The sequence below is a fragment of the Moschus berezovskii genome, chromosome 1, assembly GCF_049115385.1.
Source record: "Moschus berezovskii isolate FMDL1 chromosome 1, NW_MosBer_1.0, whole genome shotgun sequence".
NCBI classification, from domain to species: Eukaryota; Metazoa; Chordata; class Mammalia; order Artiodactyla; family Moschidae; genus Moschus; species Moschus berezovskii.
Window position 1 is genome coordinate 158,374,415 of NC_142460.1, and position 13,811 is coordinate 158,388,225.

At 38.5% G+C, this 13,811-nt stretch overlaps 1 protein-coding gene across 20 annotated transcripts in view; it reads right to left on the bottom strand.

The window, feature by feature from the left end:
* The window catches only part of CEP63 (centrosomal protein 63), a 102,947-nt gene that overhangs the window by 18,701 nt on the left and 70,435 nt on the right, over nt 1-13,811 (bottom strand). For all 20 annotated transcript variants that reach the window (XM_088840457.1, XM_088840463.1, XM_088840466.1 and 17 more), the window contains 3 exons: nt 10,763-10,877; nt 9,709-9,906; nt 8,069-8,155 (listed from right to left, as the gene is read on the bottom strand). In XM_088840457.1, coding sequence (XP_088696583.1) covers nt 8,069-8,155; nt 9,709-9,906; nt 10,763-10,877 — 400 coding nt within the window. The remainder of the gene's footprint in view (nt 1-8,068; nt 8,156-9,708; nt 9,907-10,762; nt 10,878-13,811) is intronic.

A 13,811-nucleotide genomic window follows, 5' to 3' on the forward strand; every position in this document is an offset into this window, starting at 1 on the left:
CTCACCAGGTAGATTTTGTTTGCTTTATTTCACAAAAAACAAGGTTCACAGTGTTTAGTGACTTGCCTGAGGCCACCCCATTAATGGGTGCCAAAGTTGGGGTTCAAACCCTGTTCAAGCCCAGCATCTGAGCTTCGTGCACTGTACTGCCCCTGAGTGGCTCTATCTTCTGGGCCTTTCAGCACAAGAGCTGAAACAAGAGGGTAACGTACCACCCTGACTGACCTTAGCTGGAAACATGCAAGTCCAGTGACTCACATTTTGTCCAGCTCTGCCATGTTCATGAATAACTGTGGAAGTGCTTATGGGTTCTGCTTACGGGTAACTAATAGTTGAGCAAGTAGATGAATTCACAAATATAGAATATATGACCTATGATGAGTCTGAGGTAATATCACATAATCAAATACACTGGTATTTCTGACATAAAATGTTAAGTGGAATCAATCGACATTTTATCACATCATATCAGTTCAGGCCAGGTCAGGTCTTAGTGCCAAACTTAGAAAGAAAGTTAGTCATCAGGTCTTTTTTGGATTTCAGAATTACACATATAGTACATTTATTTCAACAACCAAAAGAGAACTCCTATGGACTTGTTGGCACATTAAAAAGTCAAAAATACTGAACTTTCACGGGTACAGGACCATCAGGATGATGAGAATGAACGGCCAGAGGTAAGTGCTTCAGCACAGAAGGCAAAAACAAGGGTGGAGAGGAGTCCTCACATCTGCTGCAGGAACAAGGGGCCAGCCCTGTCGAAGGGCAGCGTCTGGCACCAGGGCCCCGCGGGGCGGCACCCAGCCTATGGTCTGTAACAGACACATCAGCTGCCATTACTCCCTCTGCCTCAACCCACTCTTTCCCTTTCCAGCCATTCCTTTTCTCCTTCACCACCGTCTATGCGCCAGGACTGTCTTGGCAGGCAGAGATATTCTTGAACCAATCATTTCCAATACAAAGGTGACCCTCTCTGAAAAAGGCAGGAAGGGAATTTTCAACTTTGGCTAAAAATAAATGAATCCCTATAACTTATATTTAACAAGACACATTTTGAAAAGTACTCATGGCTGAAGTCTTCACAAGCAAAATCTTAGGACAGAAATACATGAGAATAACAAAGGGTACTTAAGAGAAAGAACCAGTAATGAGACAAAAAGTAAAACAAACCCTCCGCCTTAAAATAAAAAAATAAAATCAAACTAAACACACTTAATAAACTAGTATGATCAGAAAGTTTCCATACCGAAGATGTAAAGTCTTCTGGGTCATTTATACTCTCAGAGATAGTGTCAGAAAAGTTGGTTTCATTTGCATCTAGCACTGAAGGCAGAGAGTGAGTTTTGCACAGAAAGTTAGATGGCAGAGAGACAGTGGAGCAGCAAGAGCTGATCTGATGGCTCGGAGGGCTGAAGCCCCGGGACAGGGACACAGGCTCTATGCTATCCGATGCTTGTCCTTGCGGAGAATGAAGACCTGCTTTGTAGGGCTCAGCCTGCATCCCATCATGCCTGTGCTGGCCATGGGCTGGCCTGGATAGCAGGTTAGAAAATAAAGCAGATAAACATTGTAGCAATTTTCCTCCTTTAAAACAGACTTATTGTTGGAAGTTCAATAAAAATACAGAACCGGACTAAGGAGAAGGCTATAATTTACAAAATCAGCAGCCTGTTCAGACCAGGCATTCTTTTCATCACCCTGGCCCCAAATACCCAATCCCCATGACCATGTCCGTGCCCCCACAGACTTACACAACAGCAAGGAAGACAAGTAAGCTATCCGAGTGCCCTAGCGGGGTTGGTGGTAGGACAGAGGGAAGCACTGTGCAGAGAGAAGTCCCTTATCTTTACCTGGGGGTGAGGTGGGAGTGGCGGAGAGGGTGTCAGCAAAAGTTCCTAGTAGGAAAACACCGAGCTGACGCCCGGTGGTTTTTTATTGAATGCTGATGTTTTAGGTAACAATCTATTATTAGTTCACCAAAAATACAAAAGAAGCTTTTTATAAAAAGCTAACTTCCACTTCTTATGGGACAAGTGAAGCTAGAGGGGTGGGAAGCAGCATGACAAAACTCAGGGGAATTAGGCTGCTGTTCTCACCTACATCTAGCAGTTTGCATAAAAGTGATATATAACGCCCTACATTTTTTAACCTAACAGCTTTATTTGTACACACTGTAGTTCAGAATTAAACATAGGGTCCTTTGATAAAGATTTAATTTCTACAAATTGGAAATTATTCTCAAAGAAATGAGCATTACATAATAAAGATACATATTTTAAATAAACTATGAAGAAAATTTACTTGAACTCTGTATTCTTGAACTCAGGTACTCTGCTGTGTATTGGTTTAAAGATCCTGTCCTGGTTTTTTTTGCATATCTGAGTAGAAATCTCCAGCTGACCTTTGGTATCCATCAAATCTTTCTGTAGTTGTTGATTTTCAGATACTAATTTATTTAATGCCTCAATATAATTTTCCTGGAGGTCTGCTACTGAAATCTCTTTTGCCTAATAAAAAAAACAGAGGCACTTAATTTGTAAAAGAATACTTGTGATCTGTGATACTGCTGGTGGAAAATTACTTTTAGCTGTGACTAGTTAATTTATGGTTTTACTTAGGAAAAAGTATAGATCTGGCTTTGGCACCTTAAAAAAAAGGGGGGTGTATTTCTTACAGTTAATGGGGTAGGAGCACAATGGACTTCCCTGATATGTAAAGGAATATCCAAGGAGCTGGAGGAAGGCTGGAACTAGGATGAAAGAAAGCTACAAATGAGAATCAAAAACTTTCTCTTTCTTTTTTAAGAAAGAGAAAGTTGAACTTAGTGAAATAAATCAGACAGAGAAACACAAAGACTATATGTTATCACTTATATTGGGAAACCAAAAAATAAAACAAATGGGTATTACAAAACAGAAATAGACTCACAGACACAGAGAATGGTTACCAATGGGGAGAGAGAAGGGGGTGCGGCTAGACAGGGGTAGGGGATTAAGAGGCACAAACTACTATGGATAAAATAAATAAGCTACAAGGATATATTATACAGCAGACAATATAGCCATTATTTTATAATAACTTTAAACAGTATAATCTATAAAAATATTGAATAAATATGTTGTATACTTTGATATAATATTGTAACTATGCAATTATTCAACTATAGTTTAACTTAAAAAAAAAAGGAAAAGAGGGAAGGTTGAATAGCCCCACAATACCTGTGCAAGAAAATCAAGAGACCTATTTCAAAGAAAGAAATCTGAACATAAGGTTCTGAAAAGGAATTCTGGCTGGCATGGATAACTTCTAAATAAATAACTCTCTGGTCTTAAAATCTTTTACATAATGTGGTACCTATTCTGGGATGTGAGATTGATTTCAACATGATAAGTCAGTATTCAACAAGGATAAGGTAGGAATTACTACTCTGATATGGTCTGAATTCTGTGATTATAAATTCTACTGCTCTTCAATTCTAGGTGTTTCCTAGTAATATAGTACCTAAAAAAACAGAAGTCTGGACCATTTTTTCCTAATGACAAAATATTTTCATTCGCATTCTGAAAAATTATGGTTATCTTCTTTGGAATTTAATACGATGTTTACTTGCTCTTTTCTACAAAGAATTTTTTGAAAATAAGCTGGTCAAGTAGTTTGACAAACACAATTTACCTAACAAAAAATAAAGCTTAAAATACAACCATTTAACCATTTAACTATCTGTACTAGTAGTGACAATAAGTTGTAAAATCTTTCAGCAAGTTGTTGACAGATAAAATCTCAAAAAAAAAAACAAACAACTTTTATTTTCACTGTGGTAAATAATTTATCAGAGCTATTGCTTTCATTACAAAGCTAATTAGATACTTTTATTAAGAGTCATTTAGCCAAAATTATTCATTTGTAAAAGTAATATCACCTTCCTAGGATGGTAAATGCAAAATGGTACTTTCTAATAATTGTTCTTAATACATATATCATGTTTATACTGTAACTTCAAAATCAGAGGGAGTCTAAACTGTTGACACAATTCTCAACAGCCAGAGTTTGATATCTAATGTCATTAAAGACATCTTTTAGAAGAAATTAATGTTTGCTTTTTCCAGGCAGGCATCATTTAAATTTTTCTCAAATTTATTATTTTATTAACAACAATTACAAACAAATGAATGTGAAAGGTAATATAAAAAGTGCACAGCAAGTACACACCTGGCTGTGTGAAGAAAGGACATCACTACCACTGTTAGAGGTTTCAGGAGAAATTAAGCTGAACAGAATCTCTGGCCATAGTCTGGGTTAAGCACCTCTGAAAGTTCCCAACTCTTAAATATAAACAGGTAATCACACTACATAAGATAAAAGTCTCAATCAGCCATTTCCAAATCCCAAGCAGTGACAGACTTTATTTCCTTGGGCTTCAAAATCACTGCAGATAGTGACTGCAGCCATGAAATTAAAAGACACTTGCTCTTTGGAAGAAAAGCTATGACCAACCAAGACAGAATATCAAAAAGTAGAGACATTATTTTGCCAACAAAGGTTCATCTAGTCAAAGTTATGGTTTTTCCAGAAGCCATGCACAGATGTGAGAGTTGGACCATAAAGAAAGCTGAGCACCAAAGAAATGATGCTTTTGAACTGTATTGTTGGAAACTCTTGACAGTCCCCTGGACGGCAAGGAGATTCAACCAGTCAACCCTAAAGGAAATCAGTCCTGAATATTCACTGGAAGGACCGTTGCTGAAGCTGAAGCTCCAATACTTTGACCACCTGATATGAAGAACTGACTCACTGGAAAAGACCTGGGAAAGATGCTGGGAAAGATTGAAGGCAGGAGGAGAAGGGGATGACAGAGGATGAGATAGTTGGATGGCATCACCAACTCGATGGACATGACTTTGAGCAAGCTCTGGGAATTGGTGATGAACAGGGAAGACTGGCATGCTGAAGTGCATGGGGTTGCATAGAATCAGCCACAACTGAATTGAACTGAAATCCTGAGCCTTTTGAAGACTCTGTGGTGCAAATCAGGTTCTTGGTTTTCTCCACCACTAGCTTAGTATTGCTTATCAAGGTGTATAAAGTCGTTTTCCTTCCTTCCATCTATGCATCCTTCCTTTCTTCTTTCCCTCCTTCCATCCACCTTCCCCCTTACAAAATATTTAGCTATTGTCTCCTCTCCTTTTTCCATCCTTTCACTTTAAAAAACAAAAGTCCTTTCACTTTAGTTTTAGAGGGATTTGGCGAGGAAGCATATGTTCATCTGCCACATTAAATGACGGCATAACATTTCCTAGTAAAGAAAATCATGAAACTATCCCTCTACAGACTAACATTTACATTTTTTCAAAATCTTGGATACTGCCAACAACAATGAAATGACCATTTTCATGCATTTGCTTCTCCAGGAGGGTTCTTTGGGAACGCAAACTGATGACAAAAGGAGAACAATTCAGGAATGACAACCAAAATCAGAAATGTACATGACTCAGGACTTTATAGACTGCATGTATTTACATTTGGTTTAATGGACATTGCTAAACTGCCCTCCAGAATAGATGTGTCAGTTTACTTTCTCATTAACAGAGCACTAAAGAGCCTGTTTCTGCTCTATATCCCAGCCAACACTGGTTATATTAGTTTTTAAAAAATCATTGTCAAGTCAAAAAACAAAAGAATATTTATTTCTTTTGATTATTAAAGGGATGTAACTGCTCTTCTTTGCTGAATTTCTGCATTACTTCTATGATTATCTATTTATGGACTATGTAGATCACAACAAACTGTGGAAAATTCTTCAAGAGATGGGAATACCAGATCACCTTACCTGCCCCCTGCAGGTCAAGAAGCAACAGTTAGAATTGGACATGGAACAACAAACTGGAACTGGTTCCAAATTGGGAAAGGAGTATGTCAAGGCTATATATTGTCACCCTGTTTATTTAACTTATATGCAGAGTACATCATGAGAAATGCTGGGCTGGATGAAGCACAAGGTGGAATCAAGATTGCTGGGAGAAATATCAATAACCTCAGATATGCAGGCTTCAAACTCAACATTCAAAAAACGAAGATCATGGCATCCAGTCTCACCACTTCATGGCAAAGAGATGGGGAAACAATGGAAACAGTGAGAGACTTTATTTTCTTGGGCTCCAAAATCACTGCAGATGGTGACTGCAGCCATGAAACTAAAGTACGCTTGCTCCTTGGAAGAAAAGCTATGACCAGTCTAAATAGCATATTAAAAAGCAGAGACACTACTTTGCTGACAAAGGTCCATGTAGTCAAAGCTATTGTTTTTCCAGTAGTCATGTATGGATGTGAGAGTTGGACTATAAAGAAATCTGAGTGCCAAAGAATCAATGCTTTTGAACTGTGGTGTTGGAGAAGACTCTTGAGAGTCCCTTGGACTGCAAGGAGATCCAACCAGTCAATCCTAAAGAAAATCAGCCCTGAATATTCATTGGAAGGACTGATGCTGAAGCTGAAGCTCCAATACTTTGGCCACCTGATGTGAAGAACTGACTTATCTGAAAACACCCTGATGCTGGGAAAGATTGAAGGCAGGAGGAGAAAGGGACGACACAGGATGAGATGGCTGAGTAGTATCACCGACTGCACATTAGTTTGAGCAAGCTCTGGGAACTGGTAATAGTCAGGGAAGCCTGGCCTGCTGCAGTCCATGGGTTCTCAAAGAGTCGGACATGACTGAGCGACTGAACTGTACTGAACTGAACCTATTTTCCTACTAGATCCCAATGATTGTATTATCTTTATAAGGCCTTATATATTAATATTTTATATTAACCTCGTGTCTGTTAACAGATTGTTTTCCTCTAGTCTATCAGTCTTTTAAATGGGGCCTTTTGTAGTGCAGAAATTTTATATTTTTATGTTGTAGAATTCTTTATGTTGTAAAAGTCTTTGTAGTTTCAAGATGCTAAGAGAGTCTCACCCTCTCAAAAGATTATAAAAATGGTTTCCTGTATTTTCCTTTAGTTGAAATAAAGTATTCGTGTAGTGTTTTGCATGTTCTTCCACCCCAGCCTCCACAATCCTTGAGAGTGAAACTAAAACTACTTAGCCAACAGGGGCATTGTATAACCACGAATTTTTGGAGGCATATACTCTCCAGAAAAACAGAAAAAAAGAATTTCTAAAATCTCTGGGCATTTGACCTGTATCAAGAAAAGAGGGGTAAGAAATAGATAGGTCATTTTTCAAAACTAACAATTTTATAACAAAATAGTTAAAAGAGCACCCACACAGTTGGTAACTCTCTGTTAGCTAATCCTGTTCTCTGGTTTCACAGAAGCTTGTTTACATTCCTTATCCTCCCTACTGGATTACCCTCAGTCTTGTAAAGACAAGAATCTTATTCTGTGTCTCCTAAATACTTTGAGCATAAAAGATTCTAGAACATTTGATTAAATGAAGTTTATTTTCTCTAGTGGCTCAGATGGTAAAGAATCTGCCTGCAATGCAGGAGATAAGGGTTTGATCTCTGAGTTGGGAAGATGCCCTGGAGAAGGGAATGGCTACCCATTCCAGTATTTTAGTCTGGAGAATCCCATGGACAGAGGAGTCTGGAGGGCTATAGTCCATGGGGTCGTAGAGTCAGATACATCCGAGCAACTAACACTTTCACTTAATACTTTTACCTTGTAGAAATACATTTAAAACAAAAATACTTAAAAGATGACATACTTTATAATGAAAAGATTGTGAAAATAGTAATTACAGTAGTAATAACAGTGTTAAATATTTATTATATACCTATTAAATGCCAGACACTATGCTAAACCCTTTATATACATTGTCTCTATTAAGAACACAGACTACATGTATTTTTATCACATATAGTATTTTTTAAAATCTTCCAGTTGCTGGAGTGAAGAGTCATATTTTGCTCACTCCCATCACTGTCTTGACTTCTTTTTCAGAAAGTTTTTGCAGAAGGATCATCTCATAGTTTGATCTTAGCTTTCTCTTTACAATATCAGTATTTACAAAGTAATTACTTTTACAGCTTGGACAGCAGAAAAGCAAGTTCCTATATATGTACCTCATGTAAACCCAATTCCAATTTCATCACCATTTCAGAAAGATGACGATTTTCTAACTTGAGTGATTCCAGCTGACCCAACATCTCCTGAGAAGGGAAAAGTAGAAAAAAAGAAATAAATGTAATGAATAAATCAAATGCATCTTAAAATTTTTTTCTATATATAATTTTCATTAAGTGAAGTTACATTCTTCATTCATATATGAAGATTCCCTGGTGGCTCAGAGGTTAAAGCATCTGCCTCCAATGCGGGAGAGCCGGGTTTGATCCCTGGGTCGGGAAGATCCCCTGGAGAAGGAAACGGTAACCCACTCCAGTATTCTTGCCTGGAGAATCCCATGGACGGAGAAGCCTGGTAGGCTACAGTCCACGGGATCGCATAGAGTCGGACACGACTGAGCGACGGAACGGAACGGAACGAAGTTACATTCTTCATTCATATATACAAATACTTTCTAAAACGTTTTTCGAAGAGGTGTTTCAACATGAATTTGTACGCATGCAATTAAGAGTATTATTCTAAACAGATCAATCCAGGCACTGGTGACTCCCTGGCACTCCTTTTCCTGGCCTCTGCCTCCAGCATCTTGCAATCTGCACTCCTTCCAAGGGTAGTAGCTTATTTTGAAGATTCCTGCCTTCCTTGGCGTCCGGCTTCTTTTGTGAAAACTATCTGGTTCTCTTCCTTATTGTCTCTGTCCTTTTCAGCATCATTCTGGCACCTCTTTACCCTAAATGAATAGCTTCCTAAGTTGGGTTCAAGTCTCTCCTCTTCACACTCTATGCCTTCTCCTGACAATATCTAAGTTTCTGGGGGTTTCAAATGCCAACTTCATGTAAAGACTTCCACAGCTAAATGTCTTACCTTGATTTTAACCTTGCACTCCAGGCCTTCTGTGGAACTATTAGATATTTCCATATGAAAGTCCAGCTTTTATCTCAAACCAGTGTCCCATCGCCAGCTTCCGCATTTTGTGTACCTTTCATACAAATTCATTATCTTCCCCAAACCTGCTCCTTATCTTCTCTGTATTTCATTAAAGAGCATCACTCTCTAATCAGTTGCCCAAGCCGGAATCCTAGTGACATCCTTCCCTAACTCTGTCTAACTCACTCTCCCTGTCCAATCAAATACAAAGTCTAGTCAATCTTACCAGGCAAGTATCTCCAGAATGTATCCATTTCCCTGGGTCTCCCCTGCGCAGTGCTCAGGTCACCACCTCACTGCTGTGACAGCATCTGAGTGATCTCTCTGCCTCCTCGCTTATTCTCCATACAACCACAGAAACTTTTTATTCCTGTTTAACCCATTCTCTACAGACCCTAAGATACCATGAAACCCCTGCACAGGGCAGGGGGGCCCTTCAGGAGCTCATCCCTCTTTCCCATTTCATCCCTCACCACTTGTCCCACCTGCCACAGTGAACAAGGTAACCTTCCCCACTCACCACAGAAACAGTCTTTCCACTTGTCTGAACTACTCATAACTCCTGCCAATCTTCACTAGACTATTGTTAACCAGCCTAAAGAAGAGGGTTAATAAAAATTTACTGAATTAAACACTATGGAAATTATACCTTTAATAAACTGAACCTTCAAAAACAAACTTCAAATAAAGAAAATTTTTGTTCAAGTTTCACCTTATGCTCTACTGCTTTTTCTTCTGCCTTTTGTATCTCTGCTTTGAGTCTCTTTTCCATGTCAGAGGAAGAACTTTTGGTGGAAGCAATAGTGATATCTCGCTGATGTAACTCTCGAGTTAGCTGGGAGATCTCCATCTTCATTCCTTCTAGTACAGAACTGTAACTCTGTTCAGCCTGTAAAATCTGTTCTTTCAACTGCAAAAAAATAGAAAGCATTACAAATTGAGAGAAGACATGTTAGATAGAAAAATATAATATTAATAATAGAGTAATTTTTACCTTGCCTCAAGTCATAAATTTTTCCCTAATTAAATATGCAAAAAATTAGCAATTTACCAAGCTGCATATCTGTACTGAAGGTCAGGTGGTTATGCCCACAATTATTTATTAGATCTCAGAACAGGGAGAGATGGCTGCCTCAAATGCTGAGAACCATCATCAAAGAGCTGAAGCACACATTGTTTAGAGGACAGCATTTGTTACCTTCACTCTTTCTGGTTGCAAATCTAAAAATTTTGCTTATATGGTTTCCTGGTCCACAGAAGACAACAGAAAGAGAAAAAGAAAGGAAATAGAAGTAATCTCAAAGAAGTAATAAAAAAAATAACTCAACAAACAGGACAGCCAGGGCCCACTAACACAGAGACAAATTCCACAAACTTCAAATGCCAATGAGGATATAACTGCCCACAGCACAGAAGAGAATACACATCCATCACCACCTTCAGTCAGTAAGAAAATACTAAATGCTATCTCAATGAATATGTTCATGCAAGCAAGAAGGTGTGTATCTTTTAGAAAATTTTTCATCAAGACACATTTAAAATAAAGTTGTAGAGTTCAAAGGGAGCAGGCTTCAATTATCTTGAAAATACTTAAATGGCATCCCTGAGGATGACACAGAAAGACATTCTCCTAAACACCTTACAGGTACTCTACTCATGAGCATCACATGGCCTCTGGATGACATTTTTCTCTCATTAAAATTAACTACTATAACCTCCCAACCCATCGTTCAGTCTACAAACACAGAGGGGTTTGCAACTCTCACCTTCTTGATCTCGGCCCTGTACTCATTGTTGTGCACTTCCATCTTCTTCAGCTCTCCATACTTTTCCATTAGCTCTTGGCTCAGCTGTTTACATGTTGCACTCACAGATTCTAAGCTATATGACAAAAATAAGGTCACATATTTAAAACAAAACAAAAACCTGAAGCCCACAAGTTGAGTTATCTAACTACCCTCTTAATGTCCAAGAAATAAACATCACTTTCTACCCTAAAATAAAACTCATTTCTAATTTCCATATCAGTGGAGTCAGCAAAATCTAATCTACACTTCTGGGAAGATACTTTTGACTTCTGTGTTCACCTACATACCTTCTATCTGCTTAAACTACTACTGGTTACAAAATTCTAAATGTTATAACAACTTAGGCAATTTTTTCTCTCTAGTTGTACACGAGCTGCCATCATGTCAGTCTTCACCATACTTAATTACCATCCCATCCGACACACAGCTGCCAAAATAATCATGAGTTTCCAACCTGTCACCTTTACTTATCCCTCATCAGATATAAGAACCTCAGGGACAGCATACCTCTCTTATCTCACAGCTCATATCCACTATAAAGTCTTTTTGCTTCTAAATGGCTAGGCTTTACAGTCTGCCTTGTGCCATGTGCTAAGCCTGACTTCTTTTCTTTTCACGTACCACCCCCTTGGCCATACAGCACCTCCCCGTCCCACCTGACAATGGACAGTCAACACCCTTTCAAGAATCAAATCAGCATTTACCTGGATAGAGCCACCCCGACCCTCATTCCCCTAAATCATCTTAAAAAAACAGTCTACTTTCAATTGTTAGAGTTTGAATGTAGACAGTTTCTAGAACTTTCACTTTAAATTGCTCTTAGGTCTTTTAATGTACATATTCTGTCTCTCAAACTACAAATTCTATAATTAAAATAATATCTTTAACGTCTCACCTCCCTTTAACCTTGTCCAGCATACCCTCGGGCCCTTCCTTCATCATTCGGTTCCAGATTGTTCAATAAAGGCTTAATAACTGTTAGATTGTTCCCCCACACAGCCAATTTACCAGATAACGTATTGTTCAAAATGTCACCTTGGCAATACAACAACACAAAACAATCATGTACATTCCTCCAGTTCCTATTTCAGGGAGTATTCTGTTCAAACTGAGCAATACAAATAAGCTGTCCAAAAGGGTTCCTTTTTCTACCTGTCTTTTGATATTTAAAATAATTTTTAAAGTCATTCAGTTTTATTACTGAACAGGGATATTTGTATCCATTTATTCCAATCTTATTTCTAAAAATCCTACAATGCTTATTATGTGGTACTTAGTACATGACTATGTCAAAGCACTGAGGTAGAGAAAGAAGAAAAATCAGAAACAATCTTGTCCTATCTAAAGATGGGAAAATTGAGGCCTAAAGAGAATAAGGTGTTCCAGGTTGGCAGTGTGTCAGAAGCAAGGCACAAGTCTTCAGAGTCTGCCGAAAGCATAGCAAAACATGTAAAAGACCACTAAAAAGTTAATCGATGGAAAATCTATGATAAAAAATATAATTATTAGCTCTAATATCAATAACAATTTGTCATTGTTGTTTAGCTGCTAAGTCGGGTCCACCTCTTTTGTGGTCCCATGGATCCCCACAAGGCTCCTCTGTCCATGGGATTTCCCAGGCAAGAATTCTGGAGTGGGTTTCCATACCTTCTCCAGGGGATCTTCCCAACTCAAGGATTTAATCTGTGTCTCCTTCATTGGTACAAATGGATTCTTTACCTGCTGAGCCACCAGGGAAGCCATGTCAATAAGAATGTGCTGTGCTGTGCTTAGTTGTGTCCAACTCTTTATGACCCCATGGATTGTAGCCCACCAGGCTCCACTGTCTATAGGGATTCTCCAGGCAAGAATACTTGAGTGGGTTGCCAAGCCCTCCTCCAGGGGATCTTCCCAACCCAGGGACTGAACCCAGGTCTGCCGCAATGCAGGCGAATTCTTTACTGTCTGAGCCACGAAGGAAGCCCGTCAATAAGAATACTGAACTTTATTTTATTCAATCTACAGTGTGCAAATATACTTCAGTAATGAGAATTAAGAATATCTTAAGTATTTCAAGGTGAGAAATAAAACAAAAACTCTGTGGATGAATGTATATTTACTATGCAAAGAAAATATTTAGTGGTTTCCAAAAACAGAAATAAAAGATATATTAGTTAGAGTAGGGACAAAAATTTGTTACTTAAAAAGGCAAAATGGAAATTTTTTGGTTGTTTGTTTCCCTGCAGGCTAACAGTTTATATATTTTTATCGTCTACATGCAGAAAACATTAGAGTACAAATGGCTGTGATTTACATTTAAAATAAAATATCAAACTGCTCCCAATCAAAAAGTTCTGCAGTATGACAAAAAAAAAAGTTCACCATATTGTAATACAAGTGAGCTGGGCATAGTACAGCATAAATAAGGATTCAATCAACACACAAGGACACATCAACAGCACTTCAGAACAGAAGGAAGGAGCACCACATGTCCAGTAAGACCTCCCCAAGAGAAGCTCCAGTGAGGTGCTGGCAGAGGGGAAAGCCAGTCTAACTGACGGCCTTCTGCATGGGAGAAATGTGAAGACATACAGAGAGTCAATAGAGTCACCTCTTGAAGAATTGGGTTTTGAAGAAGAGCAGAGAAATATGGAAGTAACTTGACAGGGATGTAGAACTAAAAGAGGGTTTTCATCTTTTTCCCAAGATGAGGAATATTAAAACATATTTAATACCAGCGGAAATGATTTAGCAGAGATTAAGATTTGACAATGTAAAAACGAAAAGAAAAAAACTGTAGAAACTAAACATAAGTGGAATCTTAGAAGCACAGACATGTCATCCATTGATTTATCCACTCTTAACAGATTAAGGGGAGAAGGCAATGGCAAGCCACTCCAGTACTCTTGCCTAGAAAATCCCATGGACAGAGGAGCCTGGTGGGCTACAGGGGGTCGCTACTAGTCGGACAAGACTGAGCAACTTCACTTTCACAAGTTGGAGAAGGAAATGGCAACCCACTCCAGTG